Raw genomic sequence first — 20,907 nt, 5'->3', positions numbered from 1 at the left:
CATAACAACACATATGATAACAAGTTTTAGATTTGTGACTAAACCAGCGTAGGCAGAACACAAAGGTTTTTGCTTTAGGTGAACAGAGCCTGTGAACAGCCTGTTTTCTACACTGTCCCCCAGCAGGCAGGCTAGGAGTGGGGGAGAGGCTGGGAGGGTACTTGGGTGAGAGCTGACCCAAACTGGACAATTCCAAATGATATAATGCTTGCTCAGCACTGAAAGCTGGGAAGAAGAAGAAGAAGAGGGTCAGGGCTTTGACTTCTACAGAAGCCATTTCTCAGAGACTGGGTAAGCACCAGGCTTGCTTGGGAGAGATGGTGAGTGGCCTTTGCATCACTTGGGATTTCTTCTTCTTTCCTTCACTCATTAAACTGCTCTGTTACCTCAGCCCTCCAGAGTACCCATCTGATTGTCTAATTCTGTCCCACTGGGGCAGGAGGAGGGAGTGGCTGTGAAGGCACTTTGCTGCTGGCTGGGGTCACTCACCACAAGGCAATAGCTCTTTGAGGTGAGGGCACCCTCCTTGCACAGGGGTGCACCTGCCTTGCAGGGCAGCAGTTGCAATGGTAGATAGCAAGCAAGGATAAGCAGTCAGGCTTGGGCAAAAGGAGGAAGATTACTGGGGAAAAAAAAATTTCATCAGACATACATGGAGTGCTTCAAAGTTTAACTTCCTTTGACTATTTCTGTCCCAAAACATAGACAGAACTGTGCACCTCCTCTCAGCATTTCCATGCTGCTGTGCAGACAGCACAGAGCACTTCACATCAGCATCACCCTCAGCCATCCCAGCACTGACATAATGTAACCTCTCCAACAAGACAGAAGAGCAGCAAGGGTTCACTGTGGCTCTTTTCAGAGCAGAAACAGCTTGGCCATGCTCCAGTGCTTCATGCTTCAAAGCCTGATGCTGCAACATCCCCGAGTTTGTCCATGTCAGCCAGGCAGGTCCATCAGACTCACAGGGCAGTGCTGCCTCCTTTGCTGGTAACACCTGCCAGCAAACCATTCTGCCAAAGAATGGAAGTATTGTGGCTGTGTCCATTTTAATTTTTTTTTTTTAATGAGGAGGACAGGTCATCATTCCCTTTAAGTTCCTGCTTGTGACACTAACATATTGGGGATGGGGGATTGAGCACATCTATTCCAGGACTGTTTCCAGGTGGAAAACACAGCCTTCCTCGCTTAGAACAGCTTTCTCTGCAGTGGGATGGACAGAGCCCAGATTGCTGTGTGTGGCTTTGACAGCACTTTAGGCCACTGTTCCCTGTGACTTGGTGCTTTGGACCTTCCAGCTGTTTCAGCTACGGCAGGGACCAGAGTATTCAGAGGATCCTGCTCCTCGCTGAAGAGCATGCCAGCATCTAGGGAAAACACTGCAAGAATAAACAAACTGGTGCCTGTCCCAGGCTGTATATGGCAACAAACCAAGATGGATAAAGACTTGTCAGATCTGCTATTATGAAATAAGCAAGAGAAGGACTGAGACAAGCAACAGAAAGCCAAAATCTGGGGGTTTTTTTGCAAGAAATATGAATTGTTATTTTAGCAAAGCCTCCCTGTTGATACAGAATTGCATTCAGGAGCCTCCTGCCACATACAAAGGGCCCTGTTTTGCTTCAGAACTATTGCTGCTCTTCATTGTAGCTCTACAGAGTCAAGAGCTGCAAATAAGGTATTCCCTTCTGACACCTGAAATCCCCACACAGGGAAATGCTCACAACAGAGGAACTATGGATTTGTGGCAGCCACATTCCCAGCAACTTCAGGGAAGGGATGTAGGGTTGTTAGGGCTAGCAGTGTTGAGTGTACAGTTCCCTTGCTGTTAACAAAGCATCTTCTTTCTGTGGACCAGCCCCTGACAACCCTCAGAGACCTCCTGGCCTCAAGCAGCATTAAACTCAATACTAGCAAGGCTGGGGACTGGCTCAATCCATCAAACTAATCGAAGCCTTGTTTTGCCCTCTGTAGCCTGCTCTCCAAGGCAATTATGCCTCTTTCAACTCTGAAACTCAATTCAAACCCTGGCAAAAAGTGAAGGATTTTTCCCAATACATTATGTTTCTAAAAATTTATTGAAAAAAGCAGATTAAGACATAAATACTGGGATGGTAGTGAACTCACTGGCTACTAAACCCACTAGTCTATATAGGTTAAGTGAAGCTGCAAACACCTTAGACACAGAAACTACCAGATCATTATTTCCCCATATAGCAAAAAGTTAAGCATGAGGCTTCTCTAGATTACATATTCATGGAACTACTTAAAATAAATTAGGTCTGCAAGCCCCTCTGTAGCTTGTCTATAGACTAGCAATGTGGCTGACAATGCTCCTTAGCAGCCTACATAGAGAAATAAAGGAAAAGTACGTCACGCTTGAAATAAAGAATAAAATCCAACTGTGGATCTCATGCTGTTGTAACCTCCAGCAACAGGAGTGGTCCTGCTTCTGAGGATCAAAGGATGCACAGCAGCAGGTGCCTTGCATACCCTTCCTTCTGGAAAGCTGGTCCCATTCAGCAGCACCAAGCCAGCCAGTTCCCTCTGCTCCATTGTGTATTTCCTACTGAGAGTGAGGAACCCACCACCAGCTGAGCTCCCCATTGTAAATTGTGAGTAAATAGGCACCTCAAGTTTGGTCATGTTAGTTTTACCTTGTTTGCTTGACCAGATGGCAGCAGAAAATTCCAATTCTCAAATTTTCTAGAGGAAAAAAAAATCCTGAGAGCATGTCTCTGCTTCATTTACTCCCAAATTCTGTATTTCCAAGCTTTCAGTGCTGTATTCTAGTACCCCCCATCAAAAGTGGCTCGTCTGGAGAGGCAGCAGCTCTTTCTTACCTGTGGTTCCCAACACACTTGATGCCTCTTTCTCCTGCTGGTATGTCTAACCCCAGATGGGAGCAGAGCACCAACATCCAAACCTCCATCTGCCTTTTTGAAGACTCAGTTCAGACCAGACAACTTCAAAGTATCCCAGACATTCAGTCTCAAGCATCAGCAGACTCTTAACATGATTCATGCCTTTTGAATCAGCCCCAAGTCACTGGTTTCAAAACCTAAGGGCAACAGCTACCTCAGCTCCTGCTGCTGGAAGACACTTTTAAAAAAGAATATGGGAGCTGAATCAGGAACCTCTGAAACAAAAGCCAGGAAGAGTAAGAGGAAAGTAGCAAATCTGCAGTCTTGTCGTTCAGGCCCAGGGGGAGGCATCACACACACTCACAGATGGGTTGTACTGGTACCAGCCACTTGGCCTCTCCAGTTTGCTCCTTTTATGAAGGAAGTCAGGCTGAGACGTAACCTAAAGAGCTTTTAAATCCTCCTCTCTTGTATTTAAAGGTTCAGACTTCCCAGGGGATTTTTTTTTTTTTAACATACACATTTTGTGCTAGTCTGCAGTAGCATGCTTATGCTTGTACAAATTCACATACTTAGTACTGAAGTCACTGGATTAAATAAAAAGCAGCCCTGGAAGTAACAGCTGGTAGCCAGAGCTCCCATTTACTCTCCATGGCTGAGCTGAATGTTGGACCAGGGGTGTACCAGTGTCCCATCTCTTCACAGACTTTGGCATTCAATGGCACAATTTGCACAAGGAGTGAAATCTAAGGAGAAACAGCAACATTCCCCAAATATAATCTCCATCTTAAGAGTTTTAAGGGTTAAAACCTCCATGCTGGGAGCTGATTACAGTTCTCTCCAAAGAACTATTGAAGAAGTGGGCACTACTTTTGCACATGTCCAGCTGTGGCTTCGAGTACAGGGAGAGGCTGTGCTTTGTGAGTGTTTCAGTAATGACAGGTTACAGGCACATTAGGAGCAGCACACCATGGTGCACTTTTCAGGCAATTTAATATGGAATAAAAACCCAGATCAAGGACCTAGAAAAAGGCTTCATACAAAAAAAGCAGATCTCAAGCTGCTTGGCTGTGAAAAGATGGAGGTAATGTATAATATCTAAATTCCACCTCTGAATCCAGACAGGAAAATGCAGCATGGCTCCCCATCTCAGCTGTATGGCAGATTTCCAATGGGAGAAAACGTGCACTTGTGAGCAAGGAAAAACCCATTAGTCTTAAAAGAATCCCTGCAGCCCCACTCCAGGCAGGGCACAGCAATGAATGCAGCAACCCCACCCTGCTGGAGTCGCTGGGAACTTGAGCAGACAGACTGGAAGGGACTCCAAGCCATACAAGCACTGTGAGGCTCTGGCAGACAGCTCAGACAAAGGGGCCCAAATGCCACACTGCTCTGGAGTCTCCCCAGGGCTGGGCATAACATCTCTGCTACTGCTAGCTCCCAATTTACCATCAACCTAGAGATACTCAAAAGCTAATAAAAACATCAAGCTCTAATGAGATAAAGTCAAGTCACTTTGCTTGATGAGGTTTAGAATTTTCAATTTTGAGTGGCACTAAGTCAAAATACCTTTTAAATACCTTTAAAAAACTAGGAGAAATATTAAAAATAAGGGGAATTGAAGTGGGGTTTTTTGTTGTTGTTTTTTTGTTTGTTTTGTTGCTTTTTTTCCCCTAAGATAACAGGGCATAGTTACTAAAGTTGAAAGCATTTACTGGCACTTTGGTAACTGCTTAAAATAGAAACACTTTTTCAGTATTTCCTCAGGAAGGCTGAAGTTAGGCTCCATGGTTTAAAGAAATATTATATTCCTGCATCACTATCAACTACCTGAATTGGAATATATCAGGATGGTTTTGTCTGATCTATTTCAACAGACATCCTGCAGCCCTTACTATACATCTGTTAGGAGACAAGCAATGCAAGACCAGTTATTAACTTTGAGTGGATTATTTACAGACTGTTATTTCATGTTTAATATACAATAAATCCACAGATGTGCAAATCCAGAGAAATTCCCACAGTGAAACCTTGAAACGAGCAAACAGAAGTTTCAGTATTTTATTAAAATAGCATATTCAACCACTGTAACCAATAATACATTAACTTTATTCCCAGAGTACGCACAACACAGTAGTGATTCAAAATATCCTTATCCATGGTAATCAATGAAAATATCTCAAATTCAAGTGTACAACTAAAACTAAACTTTTGAAAAAATCTCTCCTTTAAAGAATACATAAAGCTCTCATACAGAATTCTTTTAAACTCTTCTATATGCAGATGTCAGTGTCTCTCACCTGACAATACCACTAGTTTTTTTCTTATGCATAGCAGAACATCTCATATTTTATAGTACCCATTTTATAAATAAATTGGCATTTTTCATCCCATTTGTGTTTATCATCAGCTTCACAAAGAAACCAGTAAATAAAACTGTCAAGGACAGTCACAACAAAATGATCTCACATCAAGATATAAAACTTGGAAGATACTAAAAGATGCTTCTACTCTATTTTACATAAAAAGACAGATTTAAAAAGTGCAAGGCAAGATTTGCAGGGAAAGGGAATATTTATGTTATTTTTAGGCACATCCACTTCTTTAAAGCAAGCTTCAGAATGAAATTCCAGTTCGTTCTTCATGATACCTGTTTTAAAGTCTCTCTCTCAAAAAAAAATAAAAATAAAAAAAAATTACATCCGTCAAATGTCAAGCAGGGAATTTCCTGTCCAACTAACAGTCTTCAGTTATGTCTTGTTCTTCCTTTTTTCATCCTTGCAGGTTTTGGTTTGGGAATATACTGATTGTTTGCCTGATACTCAAGTTCTTTACGGAAGTAATGAATTGCTTTATTCAAACCTTCTTCCAATGGGACCTGTTCCCAAAAGTGAGGAGAGAATTATATCACCCTAGGTTCACATCAGCTCATTTCACAACAGAATCTTTTATAAAACAGCTATCACAAGGGAGCCAGGGAATCTCACTCTTAGCCAATCTAAGTATTAACAGCACCACATGCTGGTTACATCTCCTCACTGCTGATGCAGCTCAGCTTTTAAACACCACATGTATTTTCTGACATAAGTAGAAAAACCCAACAAATTTAAATCTCACACATGGTTATGATGGGTCTGTTTAGTATCAAAACAGACATGCATAATTCTACTTTCAGTTCCTAATGCATTGAAAGAGACAAACACCCAGCATTTAAGCCCCTTCTGTTTGTAAGGATTAAAGTTCATCTTTCGCAGCATGGTATAAAGCTGGCATCCAGTATCTCATTTGATATTCTTAAATCCTATACAAATAATTGTAATCCTACAAATTGCAGTGCTTAAATACAGGCATAGAATATGGAGACAGGAACAACAGAGGAGTTGTTTTCTCAGGAGCCATATGCTCTGACATGCTTGCTGACACCATCATCAGTACAGGAAGATAAAAACAGCAGCACAGAAACTGCTTGCCTTGCTGTACCAACTCTGTACTGCTACTTCAGAACAAGTTTTCTTACTGCCTGTGCCAAACACAGAAGGCCAGAAATACAAAAGTTAAACCTTCTGTGTTTGCAACAGTTTGCTATCACCCTTGTGCTGTCAGACATGATCTATCAATATCAGTTGTCTCCGTGAATCCTTTCAGAAGGATCTCGATCTTTTTCTGTTATTAGGCTTACATTTACTAGGTAGGTTCATATGTTTCCTGGAATGATTTTTGTCTGCAAGTTTAAAGAAGGGTACAAACCATTGTGCTAGTTAGAATGGGGAGCTGGCTATGAAAGCCACACTTTTTCTGGGAATTAGATCTTACATCTCCAAGCAAACCAACTCCTATTGCCAGCAACAGGAACGAGGATTGCAGCAACATCAGCAAACCCATTAGCTATGGGCTTGGTAATGTAACTATGTACCATACACTTCAAATGATTCATTGGGCTTACAGAAAGGTAATAATCTCATAATGATTTCAAAATATGCAAGTGAAAAAGTTAAAATGTTAAAACTGTTCTGGAGATGGCGTTAGGCAGATATTCCAGTAAGGGAAATCTACTGTTATCATGTGGCCCTTCCTCAGCCCCCTCTGCCCCCCTCTGCCTCCAGCAGCAATAATTAATCTGTACATACCACAGGTTCCCAGCCAAGCAGTAACTTGGCTTTTCTGATGTCAGGTTTTCGTTTCTGAGGATCATCCTGTGCTTCTGAGAGAAACTGGATTTCACTCCCACTGCCTATTAAACAAGACACTGTGATTTATCATCTGCAATTTGCTATGCTTTGCATTTATATCTTTTCTACCAACTGGAGCAGCAGGTCTTTCTGCAGCTCTCTGCTTCATAATTCAATCACTGAAATGCTTTGCACAGACACAGGTGCACTGCATGCAGCAACTGGGTGACCCACCTGTCCCACAGCAACATGGGTTCACAAAGCACTCCACAAAGATTTCAGCACGGGTTCACAAAAGTCAAGTTACACTCACAGACCAGTCTATTAACCTTCTATGAGGAAATTACTGTTTCAGTAGAGAAGGACAGAGCAGTGGATATCCCCTGCTTTGACTTCAGTGATGCTTTTGATCCCATAACACCCTCACTGAGTGCTGGATGAGCAGTGAGGAGAACTGAAAACTGCATGGCCAGGCCCAGAGGATGGTGATTATTTAGAGACTGGTAATTCAGGCTATACCCCAAGGGTCAACATTGGATCAATACTGAATTGCTGATACACCAGAGCACTGTGCTGCCATCCAGAGCTCAAGAAAGGCAGCTGGAGAAAGGGCTCACAGGAACCTCATGTAATTCAACGAGTTCAAAGTTCTGAGTCTTGGGAAGTACAGGCTGGGGGCCAACCAGCTGTAATACAGCTTGGCAGGAAAAGACTGAGGGTCCTGGTGGGTATCTTTGATATCTTTGGGCTGCAGAAGTGCTGCCAGCAGGACAAGGGAGATCAGCTTTCCCACTAATCGGCACTGATGAGATCCATATGGAGAACTGGGTGCAGTTCTAGGCTCCCCAGTACAAGAGAGACCAGGACAGAGCGAGTGCAACAAAGGGGACATGGTGATGAAGAAAAGACTGGAATATGAGGAGAGGCTGAAAGACCTGGGGCCCTTCAATCTGGAGAAGAAAAGGCTATGGGGAATTTAACCCATGTGTATAAATACCAGATGAGGGGGATTAAGACAAGAAAGCAAGGCTCCTTCCAGTGGTGCCCAGTGACAGTATCAGAGACAGTGGGCACAAACTGGAACACATATGGCCCAAGGAGGATGTGGAGTCTCTGCCCTTGGAGATACTTAAAAGCCATCTGCACATGGTCCTGGGCCACTGCTGGTTGTAGGTTGCCCTGCCTGACCCGAGGAGTTGGACCAAGTGACCTCCAGAGGTCTTTTCCAACCTCAATCATTCCGTGATTGTTAGCACTTTGGCATTACAAAAGGGCATCAGTTTCTTTTTGCCCATAGTCTCCAGTCTGATTTAAATAACCAAGCACTTGCCTTTCCTCAGAACAACACACAGAAAGAGTCCAATTCTTCTACCCAAATCTAGCAAATAGTTTACATGCCATTTTAGAACTAAACCGCCTCCCTGAGTGGACTGGAACACATCAAGTTGTTTGTGAACAGACAAACAGAGGTGACAATTAATCCATGTGTCTGATGGGTTTGGTGCTGTGATTTTTCCATTTCCTTCCCTGATCTGTGAATTCACAAAAATTTTCCAGAGGGAACAGTCTTTTATTAGAAACAACACATGCATCAGCTTCTGCGTTATATGTCTGAAGTCATCTTTTTCAGATCTGTCAGAAGCACTTCTGGAATGTACAGACTAAAAGCCCTTGGCTAATGGCAGCAGGATGTTTCATCTCATTAGGGAGCCACACTAGAAGACCAAGCACAACCATTTCCTTCCATTCTTGAGAGCTCTGATTTGCTACAGGTGTCAGAGCTAGAATGAGGAGGAAGCCACGGTGTTTTCTTCCCAGGTGCTGTCAACCCTTTCAAGAATCACTGTCAGAAACAGTGAAAAGAACAGAGGAAGACTGTTGCCACAGCATGAGGTTTTTAACCGTAGTTGAAGGACCACAGCCTGCACAACTGTGAAGAACCACCTTCCTGAAGTATCTCTATTGCAGCTAAGATATTTCATTTTCATTCACATATTTTACATTTCATTTTTGTATTGTCCTTGTGCTAAAACAAACCTAGAAAACTGTCTAACATTATAAAAATTAATGGGTATAGATTGCATAGATACACAGAAAATGTATTCATTCTACCCGTCATGCAATAGTTTACAGACAATTGGGATGATTTGGATTATCTTATTAATATTTAATGATATGATTAAATGCCTTTGATAAAATTATTAAGAAATCCAAAGACTAATTAAATTATCTACATATTACACACACTAATCGAGTAATAATTATCTAATGACAATAAGTACTTCATAAACTTTACAAAGAATTAATAATTGCACTCACCAACAAGCTTTTTAATTAACTGGGCAAACTCTAGGATAGTGTGCTCTTCTGGATTTCCCTACAAATACAAGAGACACTCATTTCAATAACAATTAAACACCTTACAACATGCTAGACGTGGTTCCAACAAGGGCAGGTTAAACTCTGAGAAAGCTAAACTTCAAGTTTTATTCTACTTTGTTGGAAAAAAAAAAAACAAACAACTTTAACAAGTTCCTTACTCATTAGAAAATTTGTCCTCCATTATATTCCTGTTGCTAATTCAGCATATGTAGGGAGGTGTTGTTCCCTGCCTCCCCCCTGCCCCAAAAAAAAGTCAGTCTGTAAAGAGCTGGCAATCACAGTAAAGGCCTGTGTCACTGAGCAGCCCACAGCCACATCATTTGGAAATCTGGATTCAAGGACCGTGCCCAGTTGAGGTATCATGAAGAAGTATGCCAAGTTCTTGGTTCATCCAAAGTTAGGAACACAGGCTCATTTAGCTGCCAACAATTGCTTCTAATCTACTACAGCTTACATATCAATATGTAAGGGCTATTTGCTTTCCTATACAATAGTCCTTTTCTTTTTTTTTTTAATCAACTTGCACATAATTTCCCGATCAATATTTCACAATCAAATGCTGAACCTTTCTGCTACCATTAGCTCCCCTTCATCAGACTCAATTCCTTCCATCCCTAGCTTTCCTTGTTTCAAAGCTCTTCTTTACCACATCTTGTTTGACCAAAAGCTGAGCATTTAAGATACATATAGATTTAAATACTAAGTTTTCTGAAGACAAAGAATGTGATAGAGTTTAAACATATCAGCATTTGTATAGAAATACAGAAATTAATTCATGGCCACAGGAGAAAAGGAAAATCTAGTGAACTGCCCTGCAGAGTTGAGTATCTGATTTGGCAAAAGCATACACAAGAAATTACCTGGGATATGCATCCTTTTTCTATTCTTAAATCCACTGCTAAGAATAAGGTGACAACAAACAGGACAGAACAAAAATCTTACTAGACAAGTTAACTTCCAAGTATTTTAAACAATATTAGAGAACTATACCATAAAATACTATCACATTTTCCTTGAATCCAGGGTAGTATGAAATTATTTCTAATTATCTAGAGCTAAGTATTCCTTCAGTGCTTTTTTTCCCACTAAAATCAGTTTTCAGTCATTTTCTTGGTGGACCTTGCATGTGTGCCCCACATATTTTTTCCCTTCGTGATCTAATTACATACATCTTCTTCCTAAAACAAATTAAAAACTCCAGCAACTTTATCCTGTTCTTGGAAATGTAAGATCTCAAAATCCAGGGACTCAGTCTTCTTATTTATAAAGAGAATGGGAGAATACATTCTTCATAATGGAAAGACCTTTTTTCGTTCCATTTATTTTTTTCTAGAAATCAGTACCAGTGACAAGGAGGAAAACAGAGGTGGTGTTGACCAGTGTGCTGTAACTCAGGAGAGTGGAGCACTCATACTCACCAAGTTGACAGGACTGCTGACGTTGCTGTTCATCAATGCCACCAAACCGTTCACAAGATCACTGTAAAAGAGGGAAGAACAGATTGGGGCTATTTCCACTTCTCTATAAATAATATTCTTGATCTAAAAAGAGAGCTGACTCCTAAGAGCTCCAGTAAAGCAGATCAGGCAGCTGAGGAATGCTGAAATCAGATTTATATGGGTGCATGTTTTCTTGAGTGTTTGTATTAAAAAATGATTAATATTTCCTTTTCTCTCCAGTATCCAAACATATCTGGAGGCTGATTTCCAATGAATTTCAAATACCATAGAGCAAGTTTTTTTGTTGTAATGCAGAGGCACATAATACTACCACCTGCTTTGCAGCCTGCTGCTTGAATTGTCTTCTCATTTTCAAAATTTCTTAAACCAAGTTTGTTGAAAACCAGTATTTTGGTGTTACTTTCCCTCAGCAATATAACCCAAAGTTATTTTGGATTATTAGCCACAGATGTAGCACCCTGGCCCTAGACATAGAAATCCATATCCTTTTCATTATGACTTATAATCAAGAAAGGAATGGGTACTTTGTCTTGATGGAGCTTCTTTAAAATCTACTACCACTGATACTACCTTCAGCAAAGGGAAAGAATATTTCCAAGCCAAGAATGCTTAAAACAACCCAGAAGTCCAGCATGGGTTTTTTTAAGTTTTGGTGGGTTTTTTTTTTGTTTTTTTTTTTTTTTTTTTTTTTTTTTTGTTTTTTTTTTGGTTTTTTTTTTTTTTTTTTGTGCACAGTCTGCACACCAACTACAGCAGTCCTAAGGACACGAGGTGGCAGCATTGCATTAAAATGCAAGGAGTGACAAACTGTTCAGGACTAAAAACTTGTCTGCTACTGGCTGTCTCTGGAAAGAAAGAGCATGTTAGTATCTCAAGTGAAATTCTAAACCAATTAATGTTTTTCTCCTTGATATTTTTTAAAAATTTCTATGTCTCCCTTCTGAAAGTAAAGCTGGATCCTAAGAGCTCCAGTAAAGCAGATTGGGCAGCTGAGGAATGCTGAAATCAGATTTCAATGGGTGCATGGTTTTGTGAGCGCTTGTACTAAAAAATTATTTTAAAAAGTTCAACAAATGCACATGCATACAAAGTTGACCAGGCTAAGTGAACCATTAAGTAAATTATCAGCTAGAACAAACAAGGCTTACCTCACATACTGGAAGGCTCTTGTCTGAGTTCCAGGTCCATAGACCTAAAACCACAAGAAAAATAGGGAAATTAATAAATACAGAAGCCCTGTTTAGACCAATTATCTTCTCCTAACCATTCTAGAAAACTGCCTCAAGAAGAAACACTTGAGACACAAGCTCAATGTTACAGGAATGGAAAAAAATGTTCTTGCAGAGCCTTTGGTGAAGTATCAGTTCACTGAAGGTTGTCTTCCTCTTGGATCTGTCTCCAGTAAACATATCCCAAGGCATTTCGTTAACCAGACCTCTGCATGAAGAAAACCTTCTCAGGGGTGTAGGACAGAGTGATGCTTTGTCCTCTCCTGGAACACTGGAAGAAGGTGCAGCGTGCACTCACAGCCAGAAAAGAGTTCCAAACATTTAAAGCAAACTCCAGACTATTAAGATGTGGTTATGATGAGCAGTTTTGATTTGCACATTAACAACAGCCAACTTCAAAGAGACCACAAAATGTTAGTGGTTGCTAAAAAAATTGTTGAGAAAAAGCACTGTGTTTAAAGCAATCAGGACATAAAAAATCAAAAATCATGTGGCTCTAAATATTACTATCTAGGGAAATGGGAAGCAAAGTAATTTCTAGATGCTACAACTCATAAAGTCATACAGCTTTGTATCAAAACTTCAGAGGGGAAAAAAAAGAAGTTTCCTCAGGTTACATGCTGGTATTTTGGAGCAAGGTGCTGAAGTTCAAACAGACATTGATGTATACTTGAAATGTACAGCATGGTATTTGATACCATTATTTTTTTCACAGTTTAACCGAGTGCAGTACTAAAGTCTCTAGAACGTGAATACTTACATTCTGAAAGCTATTAGTAGGCACATTTAAGAGGTGAAAGCATTTCAGTTTAACTGGGGACACACACATTTTGCCATCAACCTGCTGCAACAGGAAGGCTTTTGGAAGGACAGAAAAGAAAGCATGTTTGTTTTCCTTGAGGACAGAAAGGGCAGTACAATGTACACAGGCCATCTGTTACTTGGTAAGCCTTGTGCTCTCCAAGGCTGATTCAGAGCCCAAAAGAATTCCAATTTCAGCACACATTGGGTAAGATGAGGGGTCTAAGAGTTTATCCAAAAACTGATTCAGATAGGAACACACCAGGAGCACAACATCAGCCTGATGGACTCCCAGACAAACAGGAAGCAGATTTATGTATTTATGTAGAGCTTCCTGCATTTAGCTTAACTTATAGCACGTGGATAAGTTTTACACAACTAAGTATTGTACATGATTTTTGCAAGGTCACCCATGTGGTTATCTTTCCCACATCATGCAATGGCTGGAAAATACAATAGAGATTCCATCTTTCAGTTTCTCTTAATAAATCTTCCTTTACAATAACAAAACAACAATCGTCATGTTTGCACAGGCCACAATTTCTCCAACTCAGTGACACTGTTCTCTCAAGAGATTATTTTCCCCATTTAAACAAGTACTCTGAACTGAGAGACCAAATACATAACATTTCTAAAGAAATCAACACACTTGGTATTCCTGTCAGCCAAATTCTGTGATGATGTAAAAGTGATTTTTTTTTTAGGTCTCAGTCATTGCTTATTGCTGATAATTAATTTTATTTGACCTGGTCAGCTAAAGAACTCTCCTACTTCTTTTCTCAGATTCATCAAATTACATTTGATGTAATTTTCAACATCAAACAGTTATTTCCTACGGAACAGTGATGTTGGGTAGAAGATTCTATTTTAAACCCCTATTACAATAATATTCTTGCTGAAGTTTAGTCAGCATGACAATGATTGGATTTTGTTTATATTCCCAATATAAAGAATGCTGAAATGTTTGTGCAATTGCAAATTTCAACTGGTAGCCTTGTTTCTTTCTGGGAAAGATCAACCCCATTGACAGAGCACATCTTCAGACATGTACTTCCTTACATTTAGGTTTGGTATACTGGAAAACTACATTTTGGAGGAGGGGAACATCAATATTGTCTAAAATCTATCCTCATTTGCAACACATCAAGACAAGATATAAAGGTGAATTGTTCTTCATATCACCAGGAGGTCATCACTTACTGTTAGTGGTTCTCCCTGCAGAGCTTGTAGGATAAAATTACTGACAACTCTTCCATCATTCATATGCATTCGAGGACCAAAGGTATTGAATATTCTGGCAACCCTCACTTCAACTCCTTCCTGTAGCCAAAGAAAAAAGAATTGTTACTTCCTTAATAAAAGCATCTATCTCCCTAAAAGTGTGAACACTACCCTGAAAAAAAGCTTTTTAAGAATCTCTCCTTCAGGTTTAACTTTCTACTAATGCATTACTTTCTAATAATGAAACACTTCAAATCTCTCCTCAGCCCTCCTGAAAAATGTAGTGCATACACCAAGGTAATTTATACTAGTTCTCAGTATTTGTAATGCAAATCTAAATCAGTGCTAGAACAGCTCATGATTTTAGCACATGTATTTTCTTCCATTAAGAACTTTTAAGATTTTCCAATAATACCCTTCCAATAACAACTTATTTCACCTGGGACTCAGCTACTTTCTTTGCACATAAAAGTGAAGTCTCACAATCATAGTACCAAGACCACATTTCCACAGATTACAGAAGTCCATACTTTAGAAAAGCTGAGCATGTCAGAAGTATCTTTTACAAGGGCCATAAAGTGGTTTTGTAACTACAGCCCTAATATTTTCTAGTGCCCTTCTTATTAGGCTATGTAAATACATGCATTACAATCAAAGTCTTCAATGGTGTAGTTTTTATCAAGAAACATTTTTGTAATTTCCAGAAGTTCTTTCTACAGAAAGCATTTTAACAGTTAGAGACTGCAGACTGAAGTAATCTCTCTTGAGATATTTTGACTGACACGTTCATTTGGACAAGCCACAGTTTATGATAAAGCCTACAAGAAGGATGTTTGGCCCTTGTGAGCTAAAATAGGATACTGCTGAGCTCAGAGCAATATGGTATACTGTAAGCAGATAGATGCTACCATCTGAAAGTGACAGTCACAAGGTAGGGAGGAAGCTATCAACCTCAATACAGGCCTATGTTACAGGTATGTTGGTACAGGCCAATACATCCTCCTCATATTACCAAGTCCTCCCACCTCCCAGAAAAAGACATCCTTGTATCAGTTACCGGAAAAAATTTGTCTGAAGCAAACTGTGTGCTCTGATTCAACTGAAGTCACAACCACAGTGTTCTGGAGTTGCAAACATTCCTTCCATAACCATTCCTTCAGAGGATACACAGAACATCTTGTATTTTCCATGTATTTTACTAAGGCTTAGACCAACACTTGCTCTTGTCTTGGAAGAGGATGTATGTGGAAGAAGTGTATTGTCAGTACACCCATGGCTGAAAGCTGCAGCTCACACACACTTCACCCAGAAGAGATCTGGAAACACATTTTTCTTGGAAATAAATGTAGCTTCACCTACAAGAGACACTTGCAGGAAAATGTGACCTTCTCTCTTAGGTCTCCAAGTGACTCCTAAACCTCAAAGATGTTTTGTGAAAGCAGTAGAACTACCTTTTTACAGGCGAGAGACAGGCAAAAGGGACATTCAATACATCAAGTACTACTTGGTGTTGAGAAATCAGAAACACCAAGTAGTACAGGTAAAGCCCAACACTTCCCAGTGTGGAGAAAGTCAAACAATATTTAATTCCATTTAACTACAAGTAAGATTTCATTTGTCATGATCAAGCCTTGTTTGCACAATTGCAACTAAATGGTAAACTAACAGTAACAAGGGAGGTAACTATTGTGCCACAGGAAAAGATACACAGTCTTTGTCCAACAAGCTTGTATCCACAACAGAGGCAAAAAAAGAACCTCACAACATCCACTGTGTCCTTCCTGCTGAAAGAGACTCTGGAAAAAGCAGAAGTCTCTTCCCATGCAAAATGCATCAGCTGGGACCATACTCTTTATTTCTTGCTAGCTAAAAAAGTACAGCAGTGTAACATTTCAAATGTATACTTCCAGCAGCACATTACAGAACGATTCCCAAAGCCTTCACAGCATTTGGAAATACATACTTTTATAGAGCTGCTCCTTTGTTTTACCTAGCACTTTATCTTAAGAAGGCCACTGACTCCTTCAGGAACAGGTTGTATTTCCCATGGGCTTTCCAGATACTGCCATTAACAACAAGTGCAGAAAATAAGGCACTTGGAAGCTATTATTCAAGATAAAAATAACTCATTCAACAATGCTGACCAAAAAGCCTTTCTTGCACAGCACAAGCTACAGCAGCAGCCTTGTTTTCCAGTATTGGCTGGAAACTAGCAAGGGATCTAGAAAAGAAAAACAACACGTTCTCTGTAGGCACTTACTCATAGTAACAATGAACTCATTATTTCTTCTCCCTTTTATTTATTCTCCTCACCCCACTGTAGTGTTGTCTTTTAAAATGAGTAACCTTTTATAGTATCATTTAGCAAAGCTTTTCCCTGCAGCTAACTGCTTTGAAAAATCTATTTTCTATGCAGCTAAATTTCATTTTCCCCTTTAAAACTGGAATCTGTCTCCTAAAAAGAAACTCTTCCACAGACAAAGAGATTTTGGAGAATTTAAAAATTGTCATAATGCTGCTTTTGCTGTTTCATGAACATCTCATTTGAAGTGATCCTTTTTATATGCTGAGTAACTCTACTCCTTTTTGTATGAACTCTGTCTTAGCTATGTCCTGTTACTCTGAATATTATCAATAACATGTAGTAATGACTGACTACCTCTACCATATTCCCACTATCAAAGTCAATTACTTTCCCAGGTTTGCAGCAGTAAGTCATGTACAGTATTTTATTACATCCTAGAGAAAGAAAAATACTCCTCTTTGGTTCATATTTATACTACTAAACATAGGAGAGCTTGAGATTTATCCCTAATGCTGACATAAAATGCGATCAACTGCCTCCTGCCCTCACAGTTTAAGACAATGTCTTCCCACAGCAGATTGATCAGAAAGAAAATTCCTTGAGCAATCCAAAAAAGAGCCTGAGAGCAAGATGATAAAATGCAGGATTGTGGACTAGCAGAACACTTCAGCTCGCTCTATTATTTATCAGTATGAATTTCTTCACAGAGACTGTGCCTGTACAGGTGAAAAGAAACAGTAAAGAAGCAGAAAAGGTTGTTATTGCTTACAGAGATACCTCCTCTGAATAAGTACTCAAGACTATTCTATAGCTGTCAGTTAAAATGTAATATTAATTATGCAGTCTCCCATGCAAAACAAAGCTGTCCATGGTTTCCAGCATGAGTCTTTGCCGGTGATTTATGTTTTAGAGATCCCAGGTCCAGAAACTATCAAGGGTATCAAGGATGCTATAATAACTCCATAACTTAAAAAGACATATTTTAATTTTATAAGCTTTTTAAGAACAGGCATTTTCTTTTGTTGACTGTCTTAGAAAACAGATTAATACAATTCAAATACCAAGTTTCTTTTAACCAAAACAATTTGAATATGACATGTTGTGGCCATAATTCACAAGGATATCAGGCAAGTTTCTCCTATTAATTACCAGTGCCTCCTTCCTTGTAAAGTCTGTGGATCTATCTAAACAGCAAGTATAAGCCAGACCTCCCTGCATAAAAGAAAAAGCTACAAATGTCTGCTCTCCAGCAGACAACTGGAATTAAAAAGAATCTGCTGGAGAAGTACAGACAGTAGCAGGGGTATCACTGTGACCTGACAAAAATCTTTACCAGTATCTCAGCCAAAATTACTTAGATTGTTGTCAGCATTCCTTGCTCTAATAGTCCCTTTCTTACTGATTCATATTCTTTCCCATGTATTTCACAGATCATTAACTCTCAAAATTGTTCCCAAACCTCTAAATTGCAATCACAGCAGAATTACTAGCACTGTGTACACTGGATCCATCTACAATGTGTTTAAGCTACAATACTCTACAGTGAGGCTGGGTCCAAGGAATTTTATTTGTATGTGCTGTCAATTGTATTAAAAAATGCCATTAACACTCTACTAATAGATTTTTAGAATTATTTTGCAGAAACAGTGATGCTGAGATCTGAACTACATAAACACTAAAGCTCCTAAACAAGCTAGGAAGGATAGCCTAAATCATCTGACTCTATACTTTGGGCATAATGCAGGTCCCTGAGCACAGCCTACAATTTTACAGTTGAAATGTTATGCTTATAGTTCAACACTTCAGCTATTCTAAGGCAATTCCAAAACCATCACTTAATGTGATAGTTGTATCACAACCAAGCCCATTTCTTACCACCAAAGCTTTCAGAGGCACATAGCTGGTAAGAAAAAATGGATGAAGAAAGTGGAAGGAGAATAAAAATTCTCCTGTAACATTCCCTAGTGACTTGAAGTATTTCTTCAGCTCTGGAGAATTTCCTTGCAGGCCAGTAGTATAAGAGAAGAAAGAAATCTAGTTCACAAAACACCCTTAAATGCACAGCACTTTAACTGGTATGTATTTTTACTTACAACACACCTAAGCAGATGATGCAAATCCCTGCTATGAAGGTAGTATCAGATTCTAGTCAGTATTTAAATTAATCCAGAGTATTGGCACAAACATTAATACTAAGATTTCCAGATAGCTCCAGAATGTCAAATACAATTTTTTTTAAGGTTGCACAGATAATTGAATGGCAAGTCCTCAATGAAGCACAAAATTCACATTGCAATAGTGTGTGCTGAAACTCCCCCTCACCACTTTTTCAGGTCATAATGTCAAGAAATTAATAATTCACAGGGTCAAAATAAGTGAACAAAACAACATCACTAGCAGAAAAGAACACACTAAAAATGCCTTGGTCAGGACAAGCTATTGAGGAACTCTGACAACAGCAAATAGTCAACTTTGACTAGATTCAAAAACCATTCTGATTCAAACAGGTTGTCTGAAATATAATGCAGAAGGTAGTTTTACTTCACATTTTTTGGAAACACTATTATGTATTTAAGGTACCTAGGAATGTGCATGATGATGGAAATCTTTTTAAGAAATGACCAAAAAATGCAAAATAACTTTGTCTGTTTCTTATTTTAATTGAAGCTGAGAGATTCTAGAAATATTTTAGCTTGAAATACTGCAAATCCTAACTGTTTGGGGCTAATTCATTCCTACTGAAAATCATTTTAAAAGCACAATGTTTATCTACATAGAGGAAGTCAGACCTTTTCAAAAGGTAAGGTTTCTTCCACTAGTAACACCATATCACCTAAACACTGCTCACCCCCTCTCTTTTCCCCACACCAGCTCAACAGTGTTTTAGAATATAGCTGAACTTAGGACAAGCTTGGGCAGACTTCACTAACCCATAACAAAGTACAAGAAATATGTCACAGAACTGCCTCTAGGACAGACAGGCCATTTGCATAATGAGTTTTTACTTAATGTACATGTGCACTGCAGTTCCACCTTATAAACCTTTCCCATTTATTGTAAATCCTGCATAAAATCTCTGAGATGCTATCACGACTCACTCTGTGGTTTTAAGATATAGCCCATGATTTTAAAAATTACCTACTCATGCCCTTCTTAAAGAATACTGCAAAAAATGCAACACCCTAGAGCATGAGAATTTCTCATAAAAACTGTAATCTTCAACTGCAAATGGGTTTCCAGACTGACAAGGAATATTCTGCTACAGTGAAATACTGGAGACATCATCCTGAACAAAAGCAGTATCGTCATGCTGGACCTTAAATGATTTAAAAGAGAACAAAGGAGACAGAACCTCTGCCTTCTCTGTCTGGTAGAAGAGATGAGACAAAATTACTACTCTATACTAAAATACCATCTCTTAAAGTCTTACCACTTCAGCTTGATTCTGTTTTCAAGGTTTATAAAGTACTTAGAATTTTCTAATTTAAAGGTTTAAAATTCTATACAATACACTATGTGTGATTTATACTTTTTTATATTAAGGCTGCAAACAAGAAATACTGATACCATTTTCTTTAGTGTGCCATATTTGCTAATTGAATAGTCTCCTAAAGCTTAGATGAACCTCAATTAAGCAAGATTTACTTACAGGTAAACAGTCAATGCTACATTAGTTAATGATGAGTTTCTATTTACTGGTTAGGAAACACAAGAAAACTGGCATGTATAATTTCTTAAACATATTTTAAATTGCATTTTTATCCTCATGTTACTGTCTTTGAAAACAGGCATTACACAGCTAGATATTCATTAGGTCTGTAATTTATACCTACATAATTTTAAGACATTTCAAAAGTGCTTAAAATATATTGCTTCTATGTAAGTACTCATTAAAGACCTTTCCCATTCTTATCTGTATATTCTCATTTTGATTATTCTCCTTCAACATTACACATTTATCAGTAATGGCTTGATTCAATCCCATTGACTTTTAAGCACACTAAGGTCACCTCAGTTTAATCTGTCTAAAAACTATTTACTATACTGAAAGACATATTATACCTATTAAGAACACTAAAGTACATTTTCCACAAGAAGACTGCTCATCTGAAAACACACAACAGATGGGAGCAATAAAACCTTCCCATTAAAGAAAACAGATTTTGCAACAACATGGTAAGTGCTCCTACTTAAGACATTCTCTTTGCCCTCCTCCCCCTAAATACACATATTCCAGTCTTGCCATACATTTGGCCTTCAGTAATTACAGAAAAAACACCGAGTCTGGTACAAGTTTAATACCTGCTTCATGTATGCATAGCACATGGTCTCTGCAACCCGCTTCCCTTCATCATAGCAGGCTCTGGGACCTATTGGATTCACATGCCCCCAGTAATCCTCATTTTGAGGGTGAACTTCAGGATCTATGGGGAAAAAAAAACCCACCTTAGATTATGGTATATCAAAAGATGACTA

General features: G+C 39.1%; 1 protein-coding gene across 2 annotated transcripts in view; it reads right to left on the bottom strand.

Annotated features, from left to right (window-relative positions):
* Positions 1-4,911: 4,911 nt before the first annotated feature.
* UXS1 (UDP-glucuronate decarboxylase 1) overlaps positions 4,912-20,907 on the bottom strand; it is a 54,965-nt gene continuing 38,969 nt past the window's right edge. For both annotated transcript variants that reach the window (XM_071430748.1, XM_071430749.1), the window contains exons 9-15: positions 20,734-20,855; positions 14,106-14,225; positions 12,024-12,067; positions 10,834-10,894; positions 9,353-9,410; positions 6,992-7,095; positions 4,912-5,742 (exon numbers count right to left, since the gene is read on the bottom strand). In XM_071430748.1, the coding sequence (XP_071286849.1) occupies positions 5,611-5,742; positions 6,992-7,095; positions 9,353-9,410; positions 10,834-10,894; positions 12,024-12,067; positions 14,106-14,225; positions 20,734-20,855 (641 nt within the window). In that variant the 3' untranslated portion in view covers positions 4,912-5,610. The remainder of the gene's footprint in view (positions 5,743-6,991; positions 7,096-9,352; positions 9,411-10,833; positions 10,895-12,023; positions 12,068-14,105; positions 14,226-20,733; positions 20,856-20,907) is intronic.

The sequence above is a fragment of the Agelaius tricolor genome, unplaced genomic scaffold (genome assembly GCF_023055355.1).
Source record: "Agelaius tricolor isolate 1412-34295 unplaced genomic scaffold, bAgeTri1.0.p SCAF_7, whole genome shotgun sequence".
NCBI classification, from domain to species: domain Eukaryota; kingdom Metazoa; phylum Chordata; class Aves; order Passeriformes; family Icteridae; genus Agelaius; species Agelaius tricolor.
This window is presented reverse-complemented; position numbering and strand designations above follow the sequence as displayed.